Source organism: Panthera onca, chromosome D4 (genome assembly GCF_046562875.1).
Source record: "Panthera onca isolate mPanOnc1 chromosome D4, mPanOnc1 haplotype 2, whole genome shotgun sequence".
Taxonomy (NCBI): Eukaryota; Metazoa; Chordata; class Mammalia; order Carnivora; family Felidae; genus Panthera; species Panthera onca.
Window position 1 is genome coordinate 16,000,751 of NC_138351.1, and position 17,827 is coordinate 16,018,577.

At 38.1% G+C, this 17,827-nt stretch overlaps 1 protein-coding gene across 1 annotated transcript in view; it reads left to right on the forward strand.

Moving 5' to 3' along the window:
* The window catches only part of LOC132663416 (cytochrome P450 1A1-like), a 54,764-nt gene that overhangs the window by 33,113 nt on the left and 3,824 nt on the right, over nt 1–17,827 (forward strand). Inside the window, 2 exon segments of the mRNA XM_078436134.2 lie at nt 10,068–10,259; nt 10,994–11,084. Coding sequence (XP_078292260.2) covers nt 10,068–10,259; nt 10,994–11,084 — 283 coding nt within the window.

Below are 17,827 nucleotides of genomic sequence, written 5' to 3' on the forward strand. Positions count from 1 at the left end.
TCCGACTTCCGCTCAGGTCATGATCTCACGGTCCGTGAGTTCGAGCCCCGCGTCAGGCTCTGTGCTGACAGCTCAGAGCCTGGAGCCTGTTTCAGATTCTGTGTCTCCCCCTCTCTCTGCCCCTCCCCTGTTCATGCTTTGTCTCTCTGTCTCAAAAATAAATAAACGTTAAAAAAAAAATTAAAAAGAAAAAAAAAGAAATTATACCACAATAAAGCTGATTAACAAATCAGCATCTGGTACGTAGTAAAATATTCAACAAAGTCAGTTTTATTCTTTAAATAACTCACAACTTTAGGAAAAACCTATTTTTCATAAGAGTGCCACATGGGCCAGTTTGTAAACAGAGTCAGAACACATATTACGGTATTGGCTACTGCAGAATGAATACCACAAATCATCTTACCTGTCAGCAATTGTAGGACGCCTGCAATAGGGTGTTTAGGGAATTTGCCATTTTTTTTTTAATTTTTTAATTTTTTAAAAAATATTTTTATTTATTTTTGAGACAGAGAGAGACAGAGCATGAGCAGGGGAGGGGCAGAGAGAGAGGGAGACACAGAATCTGAAGCGGGCTCCAGGCTCTGAGCTGTCAGCACAGAGCCCCACGTGGGGCTCGAACTCACAGACTGTGAGATCATGACCTGAGCTAAAGTCAGATGCTAAACCAACTGAGCCACCCAGGCACCCTGGGAGTTTGCTATTTCTAATGTAATCCAGTGTTCATTTCTCTAGGTCTTGAGGAATCAACCGAGTTTTAGTCGTCATAAGATTTCTGAAAAGATGTGCCATGAATTCATCAACAGCACAGTTTAGAAAGTCATAAAGACTCTGAAGATCATAAGAGTACGTTTTCATACTGGAATTAATGCAATCCGAGTAACAGGTAACATCCCATTAAGTGAAACCGCTTTAAAAGTTTGGGGCCCGGGGCGCCTGGGTGGCGCAGTCGGTTAAGCGTCCGACTTCAGCCAGGTCACGATCTCGCGGTCCGTGAGTTCGAGCCCCGCGTCAGGCTCTGGGCTGATGGCTCGGAGCCTGGAGCCTGTTTCCGATTCTGTGTCTCCCTCTCTCTCTGCCCCTCCCCCGTTCATGCTCTGTCTCTCTCTGTCTCAAAAATAAATAAACGTTAAAAAAAAAAATTTAAAAAAAAAAAAAAAAAGAAAAGTTTGGGGCCCAATTATTCCTTAGAAAATAATACTTTTGCGTCTTTAGATTTATTAGGATAGGGTGTTCCTTTACTAGTCATGAGCGTAAATTGTCAGATTTTTTAAAATCCCAACATTGAGTAAGTTAAGATTCAAAAATAAAATAATAAAATAAAATAAAATAAAATAAAATAAAATAAAATAAAAATAAAGTAAGATAGTTGTAGGAAACTTGGCAAAGCATATTAAAAGGCAGAGGAATATACTTGAGCTCTCACACTATTCGTCCTCTCTTTGCTTTGCTTTCAGATATCTCACGAAATATCTTCTTTATGCAAATGAAAGTCTTCTTTATGCAAATCTCCAGTGAGGTAGGATTTGTTAGAAGCTAGACTCCACATCAAAAGCAATCATTTTATCACCTAGAGAATGATATAAAAAATAAAATTCAAGAATTATGTCTCATAAATTCATAACTCTTCAAAGTGTTTTCCATGATCCACTGGTCCATCCTTACAAAATCCTGATGAAACCAAGTGTTTTTCTACCTGCGAATATCTGTTTTCTTGTGTTCGTATACCTCAGCATCATTTTGTGAGTGGATAACAGATTCTTTGCCGGGCATCTGAGACTTCACAGTATATAACGTGGACCTGCTACAACTGATTAGCTTGTTTTTGACAGAAGATTTGAAATGTCTGCTTAACCACTATTCAAATTCTCTTCCACCATCAGACACATGGATGAAGTTTAAATGGTCATTAGGCTGGGAAGTTATGAGAAGAATTCAAGAGTCAGGGAAATCATTGGATCAGATGTCATTTGAAGTTCATTATGACTCTGAGATTCAAGGCTTCTGTGACATTTTTATTCTCCCAGCCCAGTGTGCATGGAACACCGACTATGTTTTATAGTTACGTGACAGTTAAACGTCGGCTTGTAAATTTTAAAATAAATTCAAATAAGTGAGCTGGGACCATGTTTGTTTCATGCTACACTCCAGTGTTCGCATCTCTCATTGCTGTGGAAACACCAGTTCAGCCCATGTAACTTGAGGGAACTGCGGCGTTTTGTTCTGATTTAGTTATGTACCGTTGTAACACAATTTTTATTCTCTGATTTATTTTTTAGCGAATTATTACTTGCATTTTGGAAATAGTCAAGATCGTTTCTCAAATTTTATGTTTCCGAGGTATAAGGCTGGAAAAAAGTTTGCAGGCTAAAACTGTCTGCATTTTCTGTTACGATAAGAGTTTTGAAAATACATGTGGAGGACATATGTTTTAACAAAAAATTCCATTGTTTTATTCCAACATATGCCTGCTGTTGAGATTTTTCATTAAATGTTTCATCATGGATGTTTTCTCTATGCTCCAACCATTTATTATTTTTTTAAGTTATTTATTTTGAGAGAGGGAGAGAGCATGCGCGTGTGTGAGTGGGTGAGGGGCAGAAAGACAGAGGGGGACAGAGGATCCAAAGTGGGCTCTGTGCTGACAGCAGAAAGCCCTGATGCAGAGCTCAAACTCACAAACTGTGAGATCGTGTCCTGAGCCAAAGCTGGATGCTTAATGGATTGAGCCACCCAAGAGGCCCCATGCTCCCACCGTTTAAATTATTCAGATTCTAGACCTCACCACTCCTGTATTTAGGTAATCTGAGTAATATACAGTAACGTCTGAGAGCAAACTTCATCACTAACCTGGCACTAACCTGTTCAATTTTAATCTTTAACCACTGGGGCAGGGGGCGGGGGGAAGGCAGGCACAAAATTCAAAACAGAATCACGACGTTTAAATGTTTATTAAGACACTGATATTAATAGGATCCTTTATACTTTATAGATACAGTTGATAGGGGCCATTATAACTCCACATCTGTTTTCAGTAAGTTGTCAAGATTTAAAGTAACAATCCATCAAAATTTTCTTGCCCTTAGCATTTGAAAGATAATTATCTGCTTTAATTAAAAGCCAGTGAGGGATATACAGCATGCACCCCCCACAGAAATCAAACCCGCGATTATCCCAATGTTCTAATCAACTGTGCTACACACATGAACTACAGCCTTGATGATGGTAAGGAGCACAAGAGAAAGTCTATGTTAAACTGTCACCATGTTACTTTTTACCAGGTACTGAGCATCTTTCAAATAAAGACATTAGCAATGCTTTACTCCTATGAAAGATAAGAAATATTCATATTTGATTCATTTTTTTCTTGCCATAAATTGAATTCAGGTTTGGGAAGGCAAAGAGAGGGCTGCCTGCCTGCACATCTGTTAATGTTTCCTTGCAATACCTGTCTGTTCTGAAGAGATGGGCAGAAATAAGAGGTACCTGAAAAGCACCAGATGAGAAGTTCAGGGACTTCAGCTCAGCATTCACTAGCTAGAAGTCACATAAACTCCTTGTTCCTAGAACAGAATGAGAGCGTTGTATAAACCGTGCCCTGGAGGGCTAGATTCTTCAGGATTTTCCAATATTTGTCCCTCTAGACTTCCAACTGCCCTATCCCAGCATCCACAAGGCATCTCTGTATTTTCCATCATAATTCTGAGACATTCGTCCACCATATTCTTTCCCTGGACTTTGACTATCCACAAATATCATGAAAGTAAAATACAGGCCACCCCGACCACTAAGTTATCCGCTTGTCTTCTAAAGATAAAATTATTCTCCCATAAAGAAACATAACTAATTATGTTTAATTAATGATCTAAATGTTAGAGAAACATCACTATATCACCATAAATTTTAGTGGCATAGATTCTTAAATGTTCTACAACAGGAAGATTGTCAGCCATTATTTTTGCAGCCAGTGGGGAGTCATATTTTTGTTTATCCTTTAAGTCACAATTTACCTTTACAGTTGATATTTTGTTCCAGTAAGATTAAATGATTTTAGCCAACTGTCCTCATGTTTAATTTGCTATGATGCTTTTGAAACATCAGCGCTTTAAAGAAGTATGGAGTAAGAATATGGGTTTGGGGGGATAAAAGTATGTTAAAATAAAATTCATGTTTATAATTGCATACTTCAATGTAATTCTTGTCCTAAAATTAATTCTCTTCCAAGCTTTGCAAAGTCCAAAGTTAAGCGTTTCTCAGAACATTTTCATGAGTTTCTTAAGCTTTGAATTTAGCTTAGTAACTCTTTCATTTGGAAGCCATCTTGAAATATTTCCTATGGAATCCCTGGTAATTCATCAGTCACTAGGAAGTTTAAGAATTAACAAATATTTAATTCATTTCAAGATGCATTTCGGGGATGCTGCATGCATTTTCAGAAATACTATTCGGTTCCAACGTGATTATTTTTCACAATACTTTTTCCTCTCTTAGAGTTATTTTCCTGTTCTCTCTTGCATCAGAGATAAGTACCCACAGTTCTGGGATTGGAAACATTCTTTCTCTGTAACATCCATGACAAATCTCTGCCACACTATTCATTCACTACCACATGAGGTCTTGGGAACCGAACAGTTAAGATCAGGAGGTTGGATACTGTTTACAGACAGGAATCTCGTAAACAATGAAGTAAATCAGAGGTCAGGATGGTAAGACTAAAATAAACATGTGTTACATTGAAGTGAATTTAAAAATGTAAATATAGCAAGGGAATTAATGGCAGTCTGTGAAACAATGAATGATTCTATTGCACCACTGAAAATCAATAAGTAATTAGTAATTGAAGATTGGTTTATAATCCTTATAATTGAGGGAAAAAGGTTCTGGTGAGGAAAAGATTGCAAGTGAAATGTCCTCCCGTTTTTCTGGACTCTTACAGGATAATCTTGATGCTGGAGGTGACTGTCTCTGGCTTGGCCTGCTCCATCATTCTGACTGTGTCCAGTGCAACTGGAAATAGAAATAATTGTGTGTTTCTTTTTCTTTTCTTTTTTTTTTTTAAGGCAAAATGCAGTGTTCTGTTTTTGAACAAGGCATCTTATTAAAATTTAAAAAAGGAGTTTTTTTTCAAGTTTTTTCTTTTTTAAAAAGATCTGTTTGAGCTATGTGTTTCTTGCTTACTTGTTTACCAATTTTTTTCTAAATAAAAAAAATGAGAGATGATATCTTTCATGTGAAACATGAACATGTTGTCTTAGTTTTAAAATGTTTTTTTAAATGTTTATTTATTTTTTGAGAGAGAGAGAGAGAGAGACAGAGTGTGAGCGGGGGAGGGGCAGAGAGAGAGAGGGAGACACAGAATCCGAAGCAGGCTCCAGGCTCCGAGCTGTCAGCGCAGAGCCTGATGCCGGGCTTGAACTCACAAGCTGTGAGGTCATGACCTGAGCCGAAGTCAGCCGCTTAACTGACTGAGCCACCCAGGCGCCCCATGTCGTCTTACTTTTAGATGCTGTGTTTGTGTGCAAAGGGGGGCATGATGGCTGAGTCTTCATCAAGTATGTCTTATGTACTTGCTGTGTGTTTGCCTGTAAGCTACCAGCTGTGGGAAAGAAAATAAAATCTAAAAAAAATAGTCCTGGGAAATGAAATCCTTATTTCTGCCTAGGAAAGCATGTGTGTTTCTGTGTGTGTGTGTGTGTGTGTGTGTGTGTGTGTGTGGGTGTGCGTGTGCGTGGGTGTCAGTGTGCGTGGGATGGGGAACGTGGGCAGGTATTAGCTCAACCTGTGACAATGCAGCCTGAGGCAGGAGCAGTTTCTTACCCTCAGACGAAGAACATTCTAAGTGTTCTAAGCCAAGTGAGAAGCCAAAACCCAGTAAGAAAGAGGTGACAGGCCTGAAGGCTAAAATTGGCCAACCATGTGTGGAATTGCCTCAGGACTGGGTCTCTTCCAGTAAAAACAAATGTTAAGGACCCAGACATGGAGCCCGAGAGAGGCGAGTAGAGGACTGTAACCTGTGAGTCAGCATCTGAGTGTGGCTTTTGCTATCCGTAGTCAGTTATGACAGCCATAACTCAGCATGGGAGGGGGTGTCAGCCATGTCAAAAATCCAAAACAGCAGATTATTTATCTATGAACGTGCTTATATAAGAGGGGGTGGTTGAGGAGTGAGTATCTATAACACAGTTGTTCCTTAACACACAAAATATAACATATATTATCTATCTATCTATCTATCCATACGTATCACAAATACACACACTATTTTATGTGTGTGTGTAAAATTATTTTAGGTTTCAGAGTTGTTGCTTTTAAAATACTACTCGAAACTCTTATGAATATGATGATAGTCTTGTTGTCTTATTTCTTTTAAAGTCTTTCCCTCTGCAGTTTTACCTTAGGTCGGGCCTAAAGCATTATCACCCAAGATGGGGTTTTGTCTAGTTATAACCAATGATTTGGTAGAACTCTAAATTGGAAGATACATGTCTGACTATTTCCCACAAAAGCCAGGGAGAACCGATCTCAGCTTTCAAATGTATGGAGTCACTTATCTTGGGAATGTGCTTTACCTTACAGGTAGAACCTATATCTCAACATGACATTGTGAAGTGATTTTTTAAAGAGCTTTCAGAGGGGAAAAAAATAGACCTGTAAAAGAAAATGGCATGTATGCATTTGTGTATCCATGACATAAATGCCTTCAAATATATTCCTCATGGATGTCAAGTAACACGATGGTTTCAGTTTTTTAATCTGCCTTCTTGTATTACAAATGCAAATATCAGAAGGATATTTACCCGAAGGGTGACCAGATTAACATAGCTAAAAATGATTTTAGTTATCCTAAAGCCATGAGAAAGGATTACATTTCCAAGCTTGTTTATACTCTCTCATTCTGCTTCTACAAGCAAAATCCCAGGATATTATCTTCCCTGGGGACACTGTTGCATTTGGATGGCCATGTGCAAGTTTCAAATTTTCCTGGACTTTTTCCAGCTCCACTATGATTTCTTGCAGTTCATTGGCAGCTGAAATGAGATGAAGAATATAAGCAATTATCACAAAAATATTCATTATCGCAATGAATATTCCATTAATGAAACATTCTGGAAAAATGCAATGGTGGTAGTGTCTGACCGTTTACATCCTAGTAAGGGGGAAGAGAAGGAAAACACCAAACATATACATTAACATGGTTAAAGGTCGTAATAAACACCAGTAAAGAAGTAAATAGGGTGCTATGATAATGAATTACTGGGGAGTTATGGTTCAAGAAGGGTAGATTAGGGAAGACTTCTCAGAGGAGGTGTTTTTATTTTAAGTTTGTAAAATTTTATTTTTTTAATGTTTATTTTTGAGAGAGGGAGAGAGAGAGCACAAGCAGGGGACGGGCAGAGAGAGAGGGGGAAACAGAGCATCCGAGCCCGATGCAGGGCTCGAACTCACGAACCTTGAGATTATGACCTGAGCGGGAGTCTGACGCTGAACTGACTGAGTCACCCACGTGCTCCCAGAGGAGAAGGTTTTTGAAGTGAATCTTGAAGAATGAGAAGCTGACCATGTTGAGCATGAGAAGCTTGGAGGTCCTGGTACACAAGGGGCTCCATCACTTTCTGTTCCTTAGTTCACGGTTTTCCTAGTCTGGCTTGGCTGCTCTACTATCCCACAGCATGACTCATACTTCTTATGCTCTAGTACTGAGCTCAGGCATCTATGTGCTAGGAAGTTATTCCTGAATCTGTTTTTGTTTTTCTTTTCCAAGATGTGCTAGGTCCCCTTTCTTGGTGCTTCCTTAAAAATCCACAAATACCTTCCTTTTTTTAAATTTTTTTTTTTATTGTGCATTTATTCTTGAGACAGAGACAGAGAATGAACAGGGGAGGGGCAGAGAGAGAGGGGGACACAGAATCAGAAGCAGGCTCCAGACTCTGAGCTGTCAGCACAGAGCCCGACGCGGGGCTCGAACCCACGACCTGTGAGATCATGACCTGAGCCGAAGTCGGACGCCCAACCAACTGAGCCACCCAGGCACCCCGACAAATACCTTTCTTAACACACTTCCATTACTGCACTCAAATTATGTGTCCTTATGCCTATATCCTGCCTCATTCCTCTTTATAATCCCAGAAGCTAGCACTTTGCTTCATCAATTGCTGTTGGAAAAATGAGGAGTTATTATTCACTAAAACTGCAAATTAAACTTAAAAAAATGTTTTTAATGTTTTTTTATTTATTTTTGAAGGAGAGAGAGAGAGACAGAGAATGAGCGGGGGAGGAGCAGAAGGAGACAGAGACACAGAATCTGAAGCAGGCTCCAGGTTCTGAGCTGTCAGCACAGAGCCCGACATGGGGCTCGAACACACAGACCACGAGATCATGACCTGAGCCAAAGTCAGACGCTCTACCGACTGAGCTACCCAGGCGCCCCTGCAAATTAAACTTTTGAGCAAATTAGACTTTTGAGCCATAGCAAGGAGCCAATATACAAGCTTCTCACTGCAACTCTGCTGGCCTCACACCATGAATAGTAAAGTACGGTTTTTTTTAAACCTACCTTTTCTCTCTCTTATTTCTCTTCTTTGTTTCTTTGTTGTTTGTTTGTTTGTTTGTTTGCTTGGGGAAGGGTATTTTTTTTTCTTCCATAAATTAGTCATTTTTGTTCCTCAGAGCCTACTTGCCTTGGAAGAAGGCAAAAGCAGAACAAGGATTTTTCATTGCTCAAACATTTTTGTTGTCTTTGTATATCTATGCAACTGATAGAGAAAGATACTTTAGCATCGATTATGGGCTCAGAAATTAAAATATTTTTAATGTTTATTTATTTCTGAGACAGAGAGAGAGAGAGCACAAGTGGGGCTGGGGCAGAGAGAGGGGGACAGAGGATCCAAAGCAGGCTCTGCACTGACAGCACAGACCCCAGCCCAGGGCTCGAACCCGTGAACTGCGAGATCGTCACCTGAGCCGAAGTTGGACGCTCAACCAACTGAGCCACCCAGGGGCCCCATTCTCAGAAATTTTAAAGTGGATTTCTAGGGACTAATATTAATATCATGTCTGCATGCTAGAATATAAATTGAGTGAATTATTAACACAGGGATGAACGATTCAGATATAGCATTTGGTCCAATTAATAGTGCCAAAATGAGCTGTCAAATCACCCCATGATCTGGAGGTGAGGTTGAAGGTTTTAATTCAAGTGTGGCTATGTGGATATATAAACTTACCCTACACTATCAACTTTACATAAGTATTACTCACCCACTATCTCTGTGGTAGGGAGAATAAGGCATCCCAAACATGTTATCCCACTTGATGTCTTAAACCCCAAAAACCTGTGAATAAGTTAAGGTTACATGGCAAAAGGGGACTGAAATTCCAGGTAGAATTAAGGTTGCTAATCAGCTGATCGTAAATTAAGGGGATTCTTCTGGATTAGGGAGGTGGGTTTCATGTAATCACAAAGGTCCTTAAAAGTGGAAGAGGGAGACAGAAGACAGTCAGGGACAGGGATGTGACAAGGAAGAGGCGTCGGAAAGATACTATGTTGCTGGCTTCAAAGCTGGAGGGAGAGGTCCACAAACCAAGGCATAGGAGCAGCTCTAGAAGCTGCCAAAGGTAGGACACAGAGTGTTCCCGAAAGCCTCTAGAAAGGATGCCGGTCTACTGACACCTTGATTTGAGCCAGTGAGACCTGTGTGCCTGACCTCCTAATTCTCCCATCAGGTATCTCTGTGGTGAGTTCTTTGTCACACAACATGGGACTGTCTCAGAGTGTGAAGAAGTTTCAGAAGTGAGCTCTGGCTGCAAAGTCTTTGTTTCCTCTTCCAGGAGACCAAACAGCAACACGACACTCGAAGAAATATAGAATTCTATAAATGACCTACAACTGCTGTTTCTGGCTTTTAAAAATACAAGTGCATGATTAAAACAGTAGCTTTCTGCAAACAAGAAAAAAAAAAAAACTTGGAATAAAGTCATGGCAGTCACATGAAGTGTAACTCCTTAGCACTAGGGTAAGAATCTTGGAGGCTGAGAAAGTACTAGAATGTATCCACTGCATGTTTTAGTTTGCCTCAAGAGTCTTGCTGCAAACAGTTTTGAACCATTTCTCTTCTCCACTGAGAATGAAAATAGCAGAGGAAGAAGAGAAGAATGTGTAATGGGGTCAAGGCCACCCATTTCTTATTGTGCTGCTGTTGGGAACAGAGGAGCAGCTGAGAGCACTGGTCTCCTGCCTCCCATGTGCTCGGGCGCAGGTGGTGAGTCACCATCTGCCCCAATGGTAATCAACGCCAGCCTCAAACTAAATGGCAACGCAACGGCCAGTTGTGGCCATTTCTGGACTTAATTAATATGCTCACATATCAGCCTCAGAAAGGTAACCTTTCGGCTTCAAAAGTCTAATCTGAGTAGCTTAAAAACAGAGCTTGAACAGAAGGTAACCTTAAACACAAACCCCCACTAGGGTCTGCACACAGGCATTTTTGTTTTGGCGATCTTTCCTGCTCTTTTGAGGATTACGGGGATTTTGCAGATCATGCTTTATTTAGTATTTCTCCGTAACTCCCTGTAAATGAGGAGAATGATAAATTTAGTGATAGAGAGGGCTCAAATACTGGAAGACGGAAAGGATCAAGGTCTTAAAGAAAGAGCAGTTAAGTGCCCTTGCATGGGCATATCTCGCACTGAATTCCATATCACGGGCACCACTGTTTTTTACATTTTTCATATTACAATATCTGATTTTCATAATATTTCTATTAGCACTTTGAACTTACTTAAAAACATCAGCAGGAAACTAGAAATAGAGCTATCAATTTCCTAAGGAGCAGGTCAGCTACAGTGCCTAAGCAGTCATAGAATTAAAACTCACATTTCCAAATTCCCTTAAAGGAACAATTAAAACTCACTTCTACTTGTTTGATATGTTTCATACCTTGAAGACTTCAGAGATCAGTGTGAATTGATGTGAACATTTATTTCTCTCCACTAGAATATAATCTCCACGAAGGAAGAGATTTTGCCTGCTTGAGTCACTGCTGTATCCTTAGTACTCAGCATCCCACTGAATGTCGAAGAGCTCAGTAAATTAAAAAGAGTCTGGAAGAGTTAGAAACCATTAAGAGTATGAAAAAAAAAATAGCTGCACTTAAGCTTAATGCAGATGTTTATCCCTGAGTACTTCTTACCTGGTTGAAATTAAAATCTAGGCTTAGTGCTTGACATGTAGATTTACGTGGTTGTTATTTTTTTAATGTTTATTTAGGTTTTTTTTAGAGAGAGAGAGAGAGGCATAGTGTGAGCAGGGGAGGGGCAGAGAGAGAGGGAGACACAGAATTTGAAGCAGGCTCCAGGCTCTGAGCTGTCAGTACAGAGCCCGACGCAGGGCTCGAACTCACAAAGCATGAGATCATGACCTGGCACTCAACTGACTGAGCCACTCAGGCACCCCTATGTGGTTGTTATTAAATTAGTCCACCTGGAGTGCACTCCTGCTTTTCACAGAAAGAGGATGCCTTTCAATGATATCAACTTACCTGCCATATGCTCAGCACTTTTTAAGCCTATATATGTAGGGCAGGAGTGAAGATGTGAGTAAGTGGTGTTTTTGTATGTGTGCATGCATATATGTGGTGTGTATGTGTATGTATTTGTCTGAATATGCATAGTGTCGCCTACATTTTTGGTCAGTAGGGGGAGCTGTCACCTGTCCCTGCAGCGTGACTTTGTAGGTTCATTTCGTGCAAGGACCTGTACCTCAGTGGTAACTTCTACCAAAAGAAAAACTAGGTTTTGATTGGGAAATATGCCAATCGGCCAATCAGACAAATTGAGATGCATGAATGAGTAACGTAAGACACTTTATAGCACACATTACAATTTTGTAACAGCAAGTCAGTTATAATACTAAGTAATAAGTTGGAATAATGGTAAATCATTAGCATTTATGGACCACAGCATTACTATGGTACATATATACTATGGTATATATAATATGGTATACCATAAACATATATGGTATAATATGTTTATCATTATTTATCTCTTCTTTTCTCATAAACTCCATGTGCTTGGTTATTTGTTTGTATTTATGTTGTATGTGGTACATATCCTTATCATCTGCAGAAATTTGGAGAAACATAGAAAAATTAAAAAGTACAAAGAGAAAAGTCCATATGACATAAAACCAACTTTTCAAAATGTAGCACCCCATTTTCAGTATTTATCTCAAAAATTTTTATCATCTACTATGCATAGGCTCTTATCAGACATTATCTTATTTAATTCTTAAGAATCATGTTCACCCTCAGTTCTATTAACCACATATTCCGGTGAAGTAATCACTACTCAGAGAAGGTAGAAGACTTCTTAAGATTCACATGACTAAGAAGTGGTTAATCTGACATTTCAGCCTTAATCTCTCAACTGCCGTTCCCATGTAATTATTAATTATCTTCTCCTGAATTACTCCCCTATTCAGCTTTTCTCCCTGTCTCTGGCATGTCAAGTATATGAGATTATTCTCTCTTCAGCTAGAAGTTTCCTCTTCCTCATTCCCATGCTCTGCACTTGAGAACAAAATCTTGCTTAATTTCACCATATGCTAAAGGCACTGATGTCACTCAAAGAACCTGTGATCTTTATGTTAAGAAGTCTAAGGAGAGCCTGATGTTCTGTTCTGCCCTGGCTGGCCTGGCCTCCAGCAGAATGTTCTGGGAATCTGGGGTGGTCAGTGGTCTTGTCACCCAACTAGAACACTGGGAAACTGACAGAGGCTGAGACTCATCAAGAAGCTGAGTAGGGAACAATAAGCCGAATCTGTCTACACTGTGGCTTTGTTAATGGCACTGGCTCTGCATTTACTGCAACATCTAACACAAAATGCCTTATGATTGCATTTGGAGGTATAAGGAAAGATTCTCTAGATCCAAATCTCTTATTAATCAAGATTAAACATCAGTATATGTTACTACAAAAGCTAAGGTGGGTCCTCTATATCAATACTGTTATCAAAATGGAAGTTGAATGATTAAGTAATTTCATTTAATTTTTGGAAACTGCACATGAAATTCATTTTATAAGAAACATGAACCAGAAGCATAAGCTCTGTTTAAATGAAGTTATGATTCATACGTTTTTTTGTTTTGTGTATTTAGATAGTTATTTGACAAAGACTCATTATTTGATAATGAACTTGCCCTAAAGATTCTATTATCTATATTGGCAACTTTTACACTTTGATTCTGCTTTTTATAGGTGGATTCTTGTCTTCATTTAAACATGTTATGTCCAAATTTTTACCATGTTGATTTTGTTCAAGAACTCTTGTTTAATCTGACCCCTGTTGTGTCCAACAGTTTGAATGACTAGCTTCTTAAAAATGGTTAAATATCATTACATTAATTCTATTATTTATTTAAAACTGCACAAACATCTCTAACCACCCTTCCCTCTGGCCCTCCCCATGACTGGATTGTTAGTCTTTCCTTTAAAGGACTGGGACTGTAGGGCGCCTGGGTCATTCATTAGGTTAAGAGAGTGACTCCTAGTTTTGGCTCAGGTCATGATCTCAAGGTTCGTGAGTTCGAGCTGCTCAGCGAGTTTTTTGCTAAAGGTGAGGAGTCTGCTTGGGATTACCTCTCTCTCCCTCTCTCTCTGTCCCTCCCCTGCTTGCACGTGAGCTCTCTCTCTCAAGATAAATAAATAAACTTAAAAATAAATAAGTAAATAAAGGGCTGCAGTGTAATACAGAGTGGGCAGGAATGTGACACTGGGAATTGGAAGCATGAGTATCTAATCTGATATGTTGTGTCAATAATGCTTTGAGATCTTGGGTGAGGCTTGAATTCAGATTAGATCATTCCTAAGGTCCCACGAGGCAGTGCAGCACACTGTTTAAGATCACGTTGCTCAGAGGCGGCTGGTTTAAGTTCAAATCCCAGCTCCTACACTTAGCTGTGTAACCTTGGGCACATTGCTTACAGCTTCTGTTTCCTCATCTATCAAATGGGAATAAAAACAGCACCTAATTCACAAGGTTGACAGGTTTAAATGAATTTGTATGAGTGAGGCACCTAAAACCATACCTGGCTCAAAATAAGAACTATATTTGCACTTGTCATTTTTATCTAATTTGAGTAAAATATTTAGAAATTTGTAAGATTCTGAGGAGCTCAGATATTCTTTGAGCACTATTACATGTTGGGTGTTATACCAGATTCAAGGGCTATATCCATGAACAAAACAAAGATTCCTGCCTCACGTTTTTACTTATACCAATATGTTATAAATATAGTCTCCTTCAAATTCCAGCTTATGAAAAAAACTATTTGCTAGTTCAAGGTCTTTGATTTTTAATCTTAGTTACTAATTATAGTGTCTAGTTACAGAAATTGGTTACATCTCTTAACCCAATGCTCTTTACCTCACTTCATACCATTTTGAAGTCCAATGCAGTGTCTGAGACATATCAAAGGCTTAGTTAATGAATGTTTCCTATGTTGTAAAAAATTGCTTATGTCTCACGATGTCTTCTATTCCTTACATTTTTGTTTTGAAATTTATATTCTGCCATCACTTCTACAATTCTGTGATTCACCTTTGAATACAGTCCTAAAATTCTACTGAAACATAACCTGGTTTTATTTTTATTTTTTTATATATTTTTTATCTTGGACCCAACAACATTGCTAAATACATTTACAAATCATAATAGGTGGCATAGTTAAGGGGGGGGGGTGAATTTTAGTGTGCACTGTCATGTCAACTGCATTTCATAACGTTTTATCTCTTCCTCTGCGATTTATATGCCTTTCATTTATTTACTTGGGACCTCTGACAATGTTGAATAACGGTGGTGATAGTGGACACCTTTGTTCCATGTCTTGTTCATTTCAGGGAAAACTTTCCATATTTTGCTATTATGTCTGGTTGCTGTCGTGTTTCCTTACATAAACTTTATTATATTAAATAACCTCTCTTCTACTTCTACTTTGTTGAGAGGTTTTCTGTGTCATGGGTGTATGTAAAGTTTATTAAATTACATCTGCATCTATTTGTGAAAATTTTTCTCTCCCATTTTGTTAATTTAGTGAATTAGAGTGTTATGTTGGATTCCTGGAATAACCCCAAATTTGTTATGATAGATATCATCCTTTTTTTTATCTCTGCATTCAATTTGCCTGCATTTTGTTTGTGATTTTTGCATACATATTCAGAAAAGAGATGGGCCTATATTCATTTCCTGTAGTCTTTCTTCTTGGGTTTTAATATCAAAATTAGAATAACCTCATAAAATAAGTTGGGACATATATCCTCTTTTTCCAATCCATGCAAGAGTTTTGATAAATTATTGCTCACTATCTCCTCAAATATTGCAGCACCCGCTCTCTCTTCTCTGGAACTCTTATTTCACATATGTTAGACCTCTTCACCATGTCACTTATGTATGTTTTCACACTTTTTTTTTCCCATCCATTTTACCCCCTTGGGATATTTTCGTTTGGCCTGTCTCCCAGTTCCTGTCTCTTTTCTTCATTTGTAAAAATCTGTTATTAAAGTACTATTGATTTCTTAATCTTAGCTATTTTTTTTTTTTTTTGTTCTAAGATATTCACTTGATTTTTTTTCTGGTTTCTAGTATTCTATTGAAAATCTCTGCCATCTAATTTCTTAGACTATTATTCTCACCTATTTTAAATTTCAACATCCAAAACTTCTGTCTCTCTCTATTGTCTAGCTTTTTTCTTTTGGTTTTTAGTTACTTGGTCTTGTACCCTAGCATATCTGGTTATTAAAGGCTGGAAATTTAGTATGATACATTTAGGTGACAATTTAAGTCTCTTGATGATATTGCCTCCATGGCGGATTTATTTTGCCATTGGCAGGCTATTAGGGTAGAAGATGACTACCTTGTTCCAACCAAAGATTGACATGATATAAAGCTTCACTTTGGCCTCCATGATCTCTTTCCAGTTCACCTCTATTCCTCAGAAATTGCTCTTGGAAAGAAGAATTCAAGCTAACAGGCAAGGAAGTTTACCAGAGTTCTCTTTCCTAAGAGTCCCCAAACTGTATCTCATCACTCCTCTCCTTCAGCCCCATAAGACAAACAGATAAAATATCTCCTTGGTATCTTGGCCTCTCCATTGCTGCTTGTGAATTTGCAAAGAGGAACTGAATATATCTGTTCTCTCTTCTCTCCAAGGTCTTGGCCCTCGTTTTTTTTGCTATTTATCTGGTTCCTTCAAAGACTCTCCTATTTCTCAGAAGTTGTCCATACTCCTCTATCACACCTTAATGTCACTGTAAGTCCCAGGATGTGGATGCCCTTCTTCAGCTCACTTCAGTTTGTTTAGGTAATCCACCCATTGTGGAGTGCCCTTTTCCAAAACACTAGTCTAACTTGCAATTGATAATTTATATCTGTGAGCCTTTCACCACTAGGAATCTAGAAGATGATTCACAAGAAACATGACACGAGGGAGAGAGTAAAGGGACAGGGGCTTTTTTTTTTTTATTTTGAAACTTTTGCTTTAATTTGAATGTATGAATGAAAATTACTATTGCTATATTTCTAAAAATAAGATAATTAGCATTTATTTTTGTTCCACTGTCCACATATAAGACAGTGAAAGCACTGTTAAGATAGCTTAAAATGCTTAAATCTTATAAACACTTCACCCTTATAAATATTTTTTCTTTTACTGATGTGTCTCCAAGTCTCTGTCCAGAGAAGTAGAATTACTACTTATTGCTACGAATCAACTATGTGTTGTACAATGAGCTTTTTTTCACTTACTATCCTACTATAAACATTTTTATTTACTGATACATGCTTCACAAATTTTAATTCAAAATATTTCTATTGTAAATAAGGTATATGTATACAAACATACACTGTTTTACTTTTTTTCTTTGAATATATTCTAAAGTTTGAGAAGCAAATAATAATAAAAATAATAGTTAAATAAAGAGTCTTTGAAGTATTAAAAACCTGTGCCCCGTTCCTAGCTTTACAGCATTCAATCAGTTTGACTTCAGGCAAATGATTATTCCTTACAGGGTACGTTTTCCATGTTTGTAAATTGGTGAAAGCAATACCTACTGACTGCTGAGGGTCAGTATGAGGATTAAATGGGCTAATGGAAAATTAAACATATATATATATGGAACGTTTTGGTGGTTATGGGCATGTTTATGGCATAGATTGTGGTGATACTTCCACAAATATATACTTATCCCCACACGTTGTGGGCATTAACCATATACCATTTTTTGTATGTCAATCATACCTCAATAAAGTAGTTAAAAATTTTTTTAAATAAAATCTATTTGTCACCAAACATTTATTAAGCCATTCATTAAAAAGTAGCTATTGTTATCATTATCAATAATAAATAGATTATGTTCACTTTTTTTGAAAACAGATTATGTTTTGTTGACTAATGTCAGTATAACACCTCTTTGTATGTGATTTATTCCTATTCTTATCACCCTTAGATTATATCAATTATTGCCATCTTTAGATTTTATCAATACAGCAACAAAAGCTGTTATTCGAATACTCCCTGTAATGATAAGGAAATTGAAAACATTCTTTATTGTGCTAGAATTAGTAGAAAGAATAGGCTGTTTGTATGTTATTTATCTTGCTTTGGGGTGTGTTTTATCAAACTTGTTCTACAAGTTAATACAAATATTTGCATGTTGTGTAATAAAAATACCTTTTCCACAGTTGTAGTCTTTTCTTTCTATCCAATGAGCCACCTGAAAAAACTCAGCTTTCTGTTGATGCCAAATGCATTCACCCAGGGTACTCCCAGTT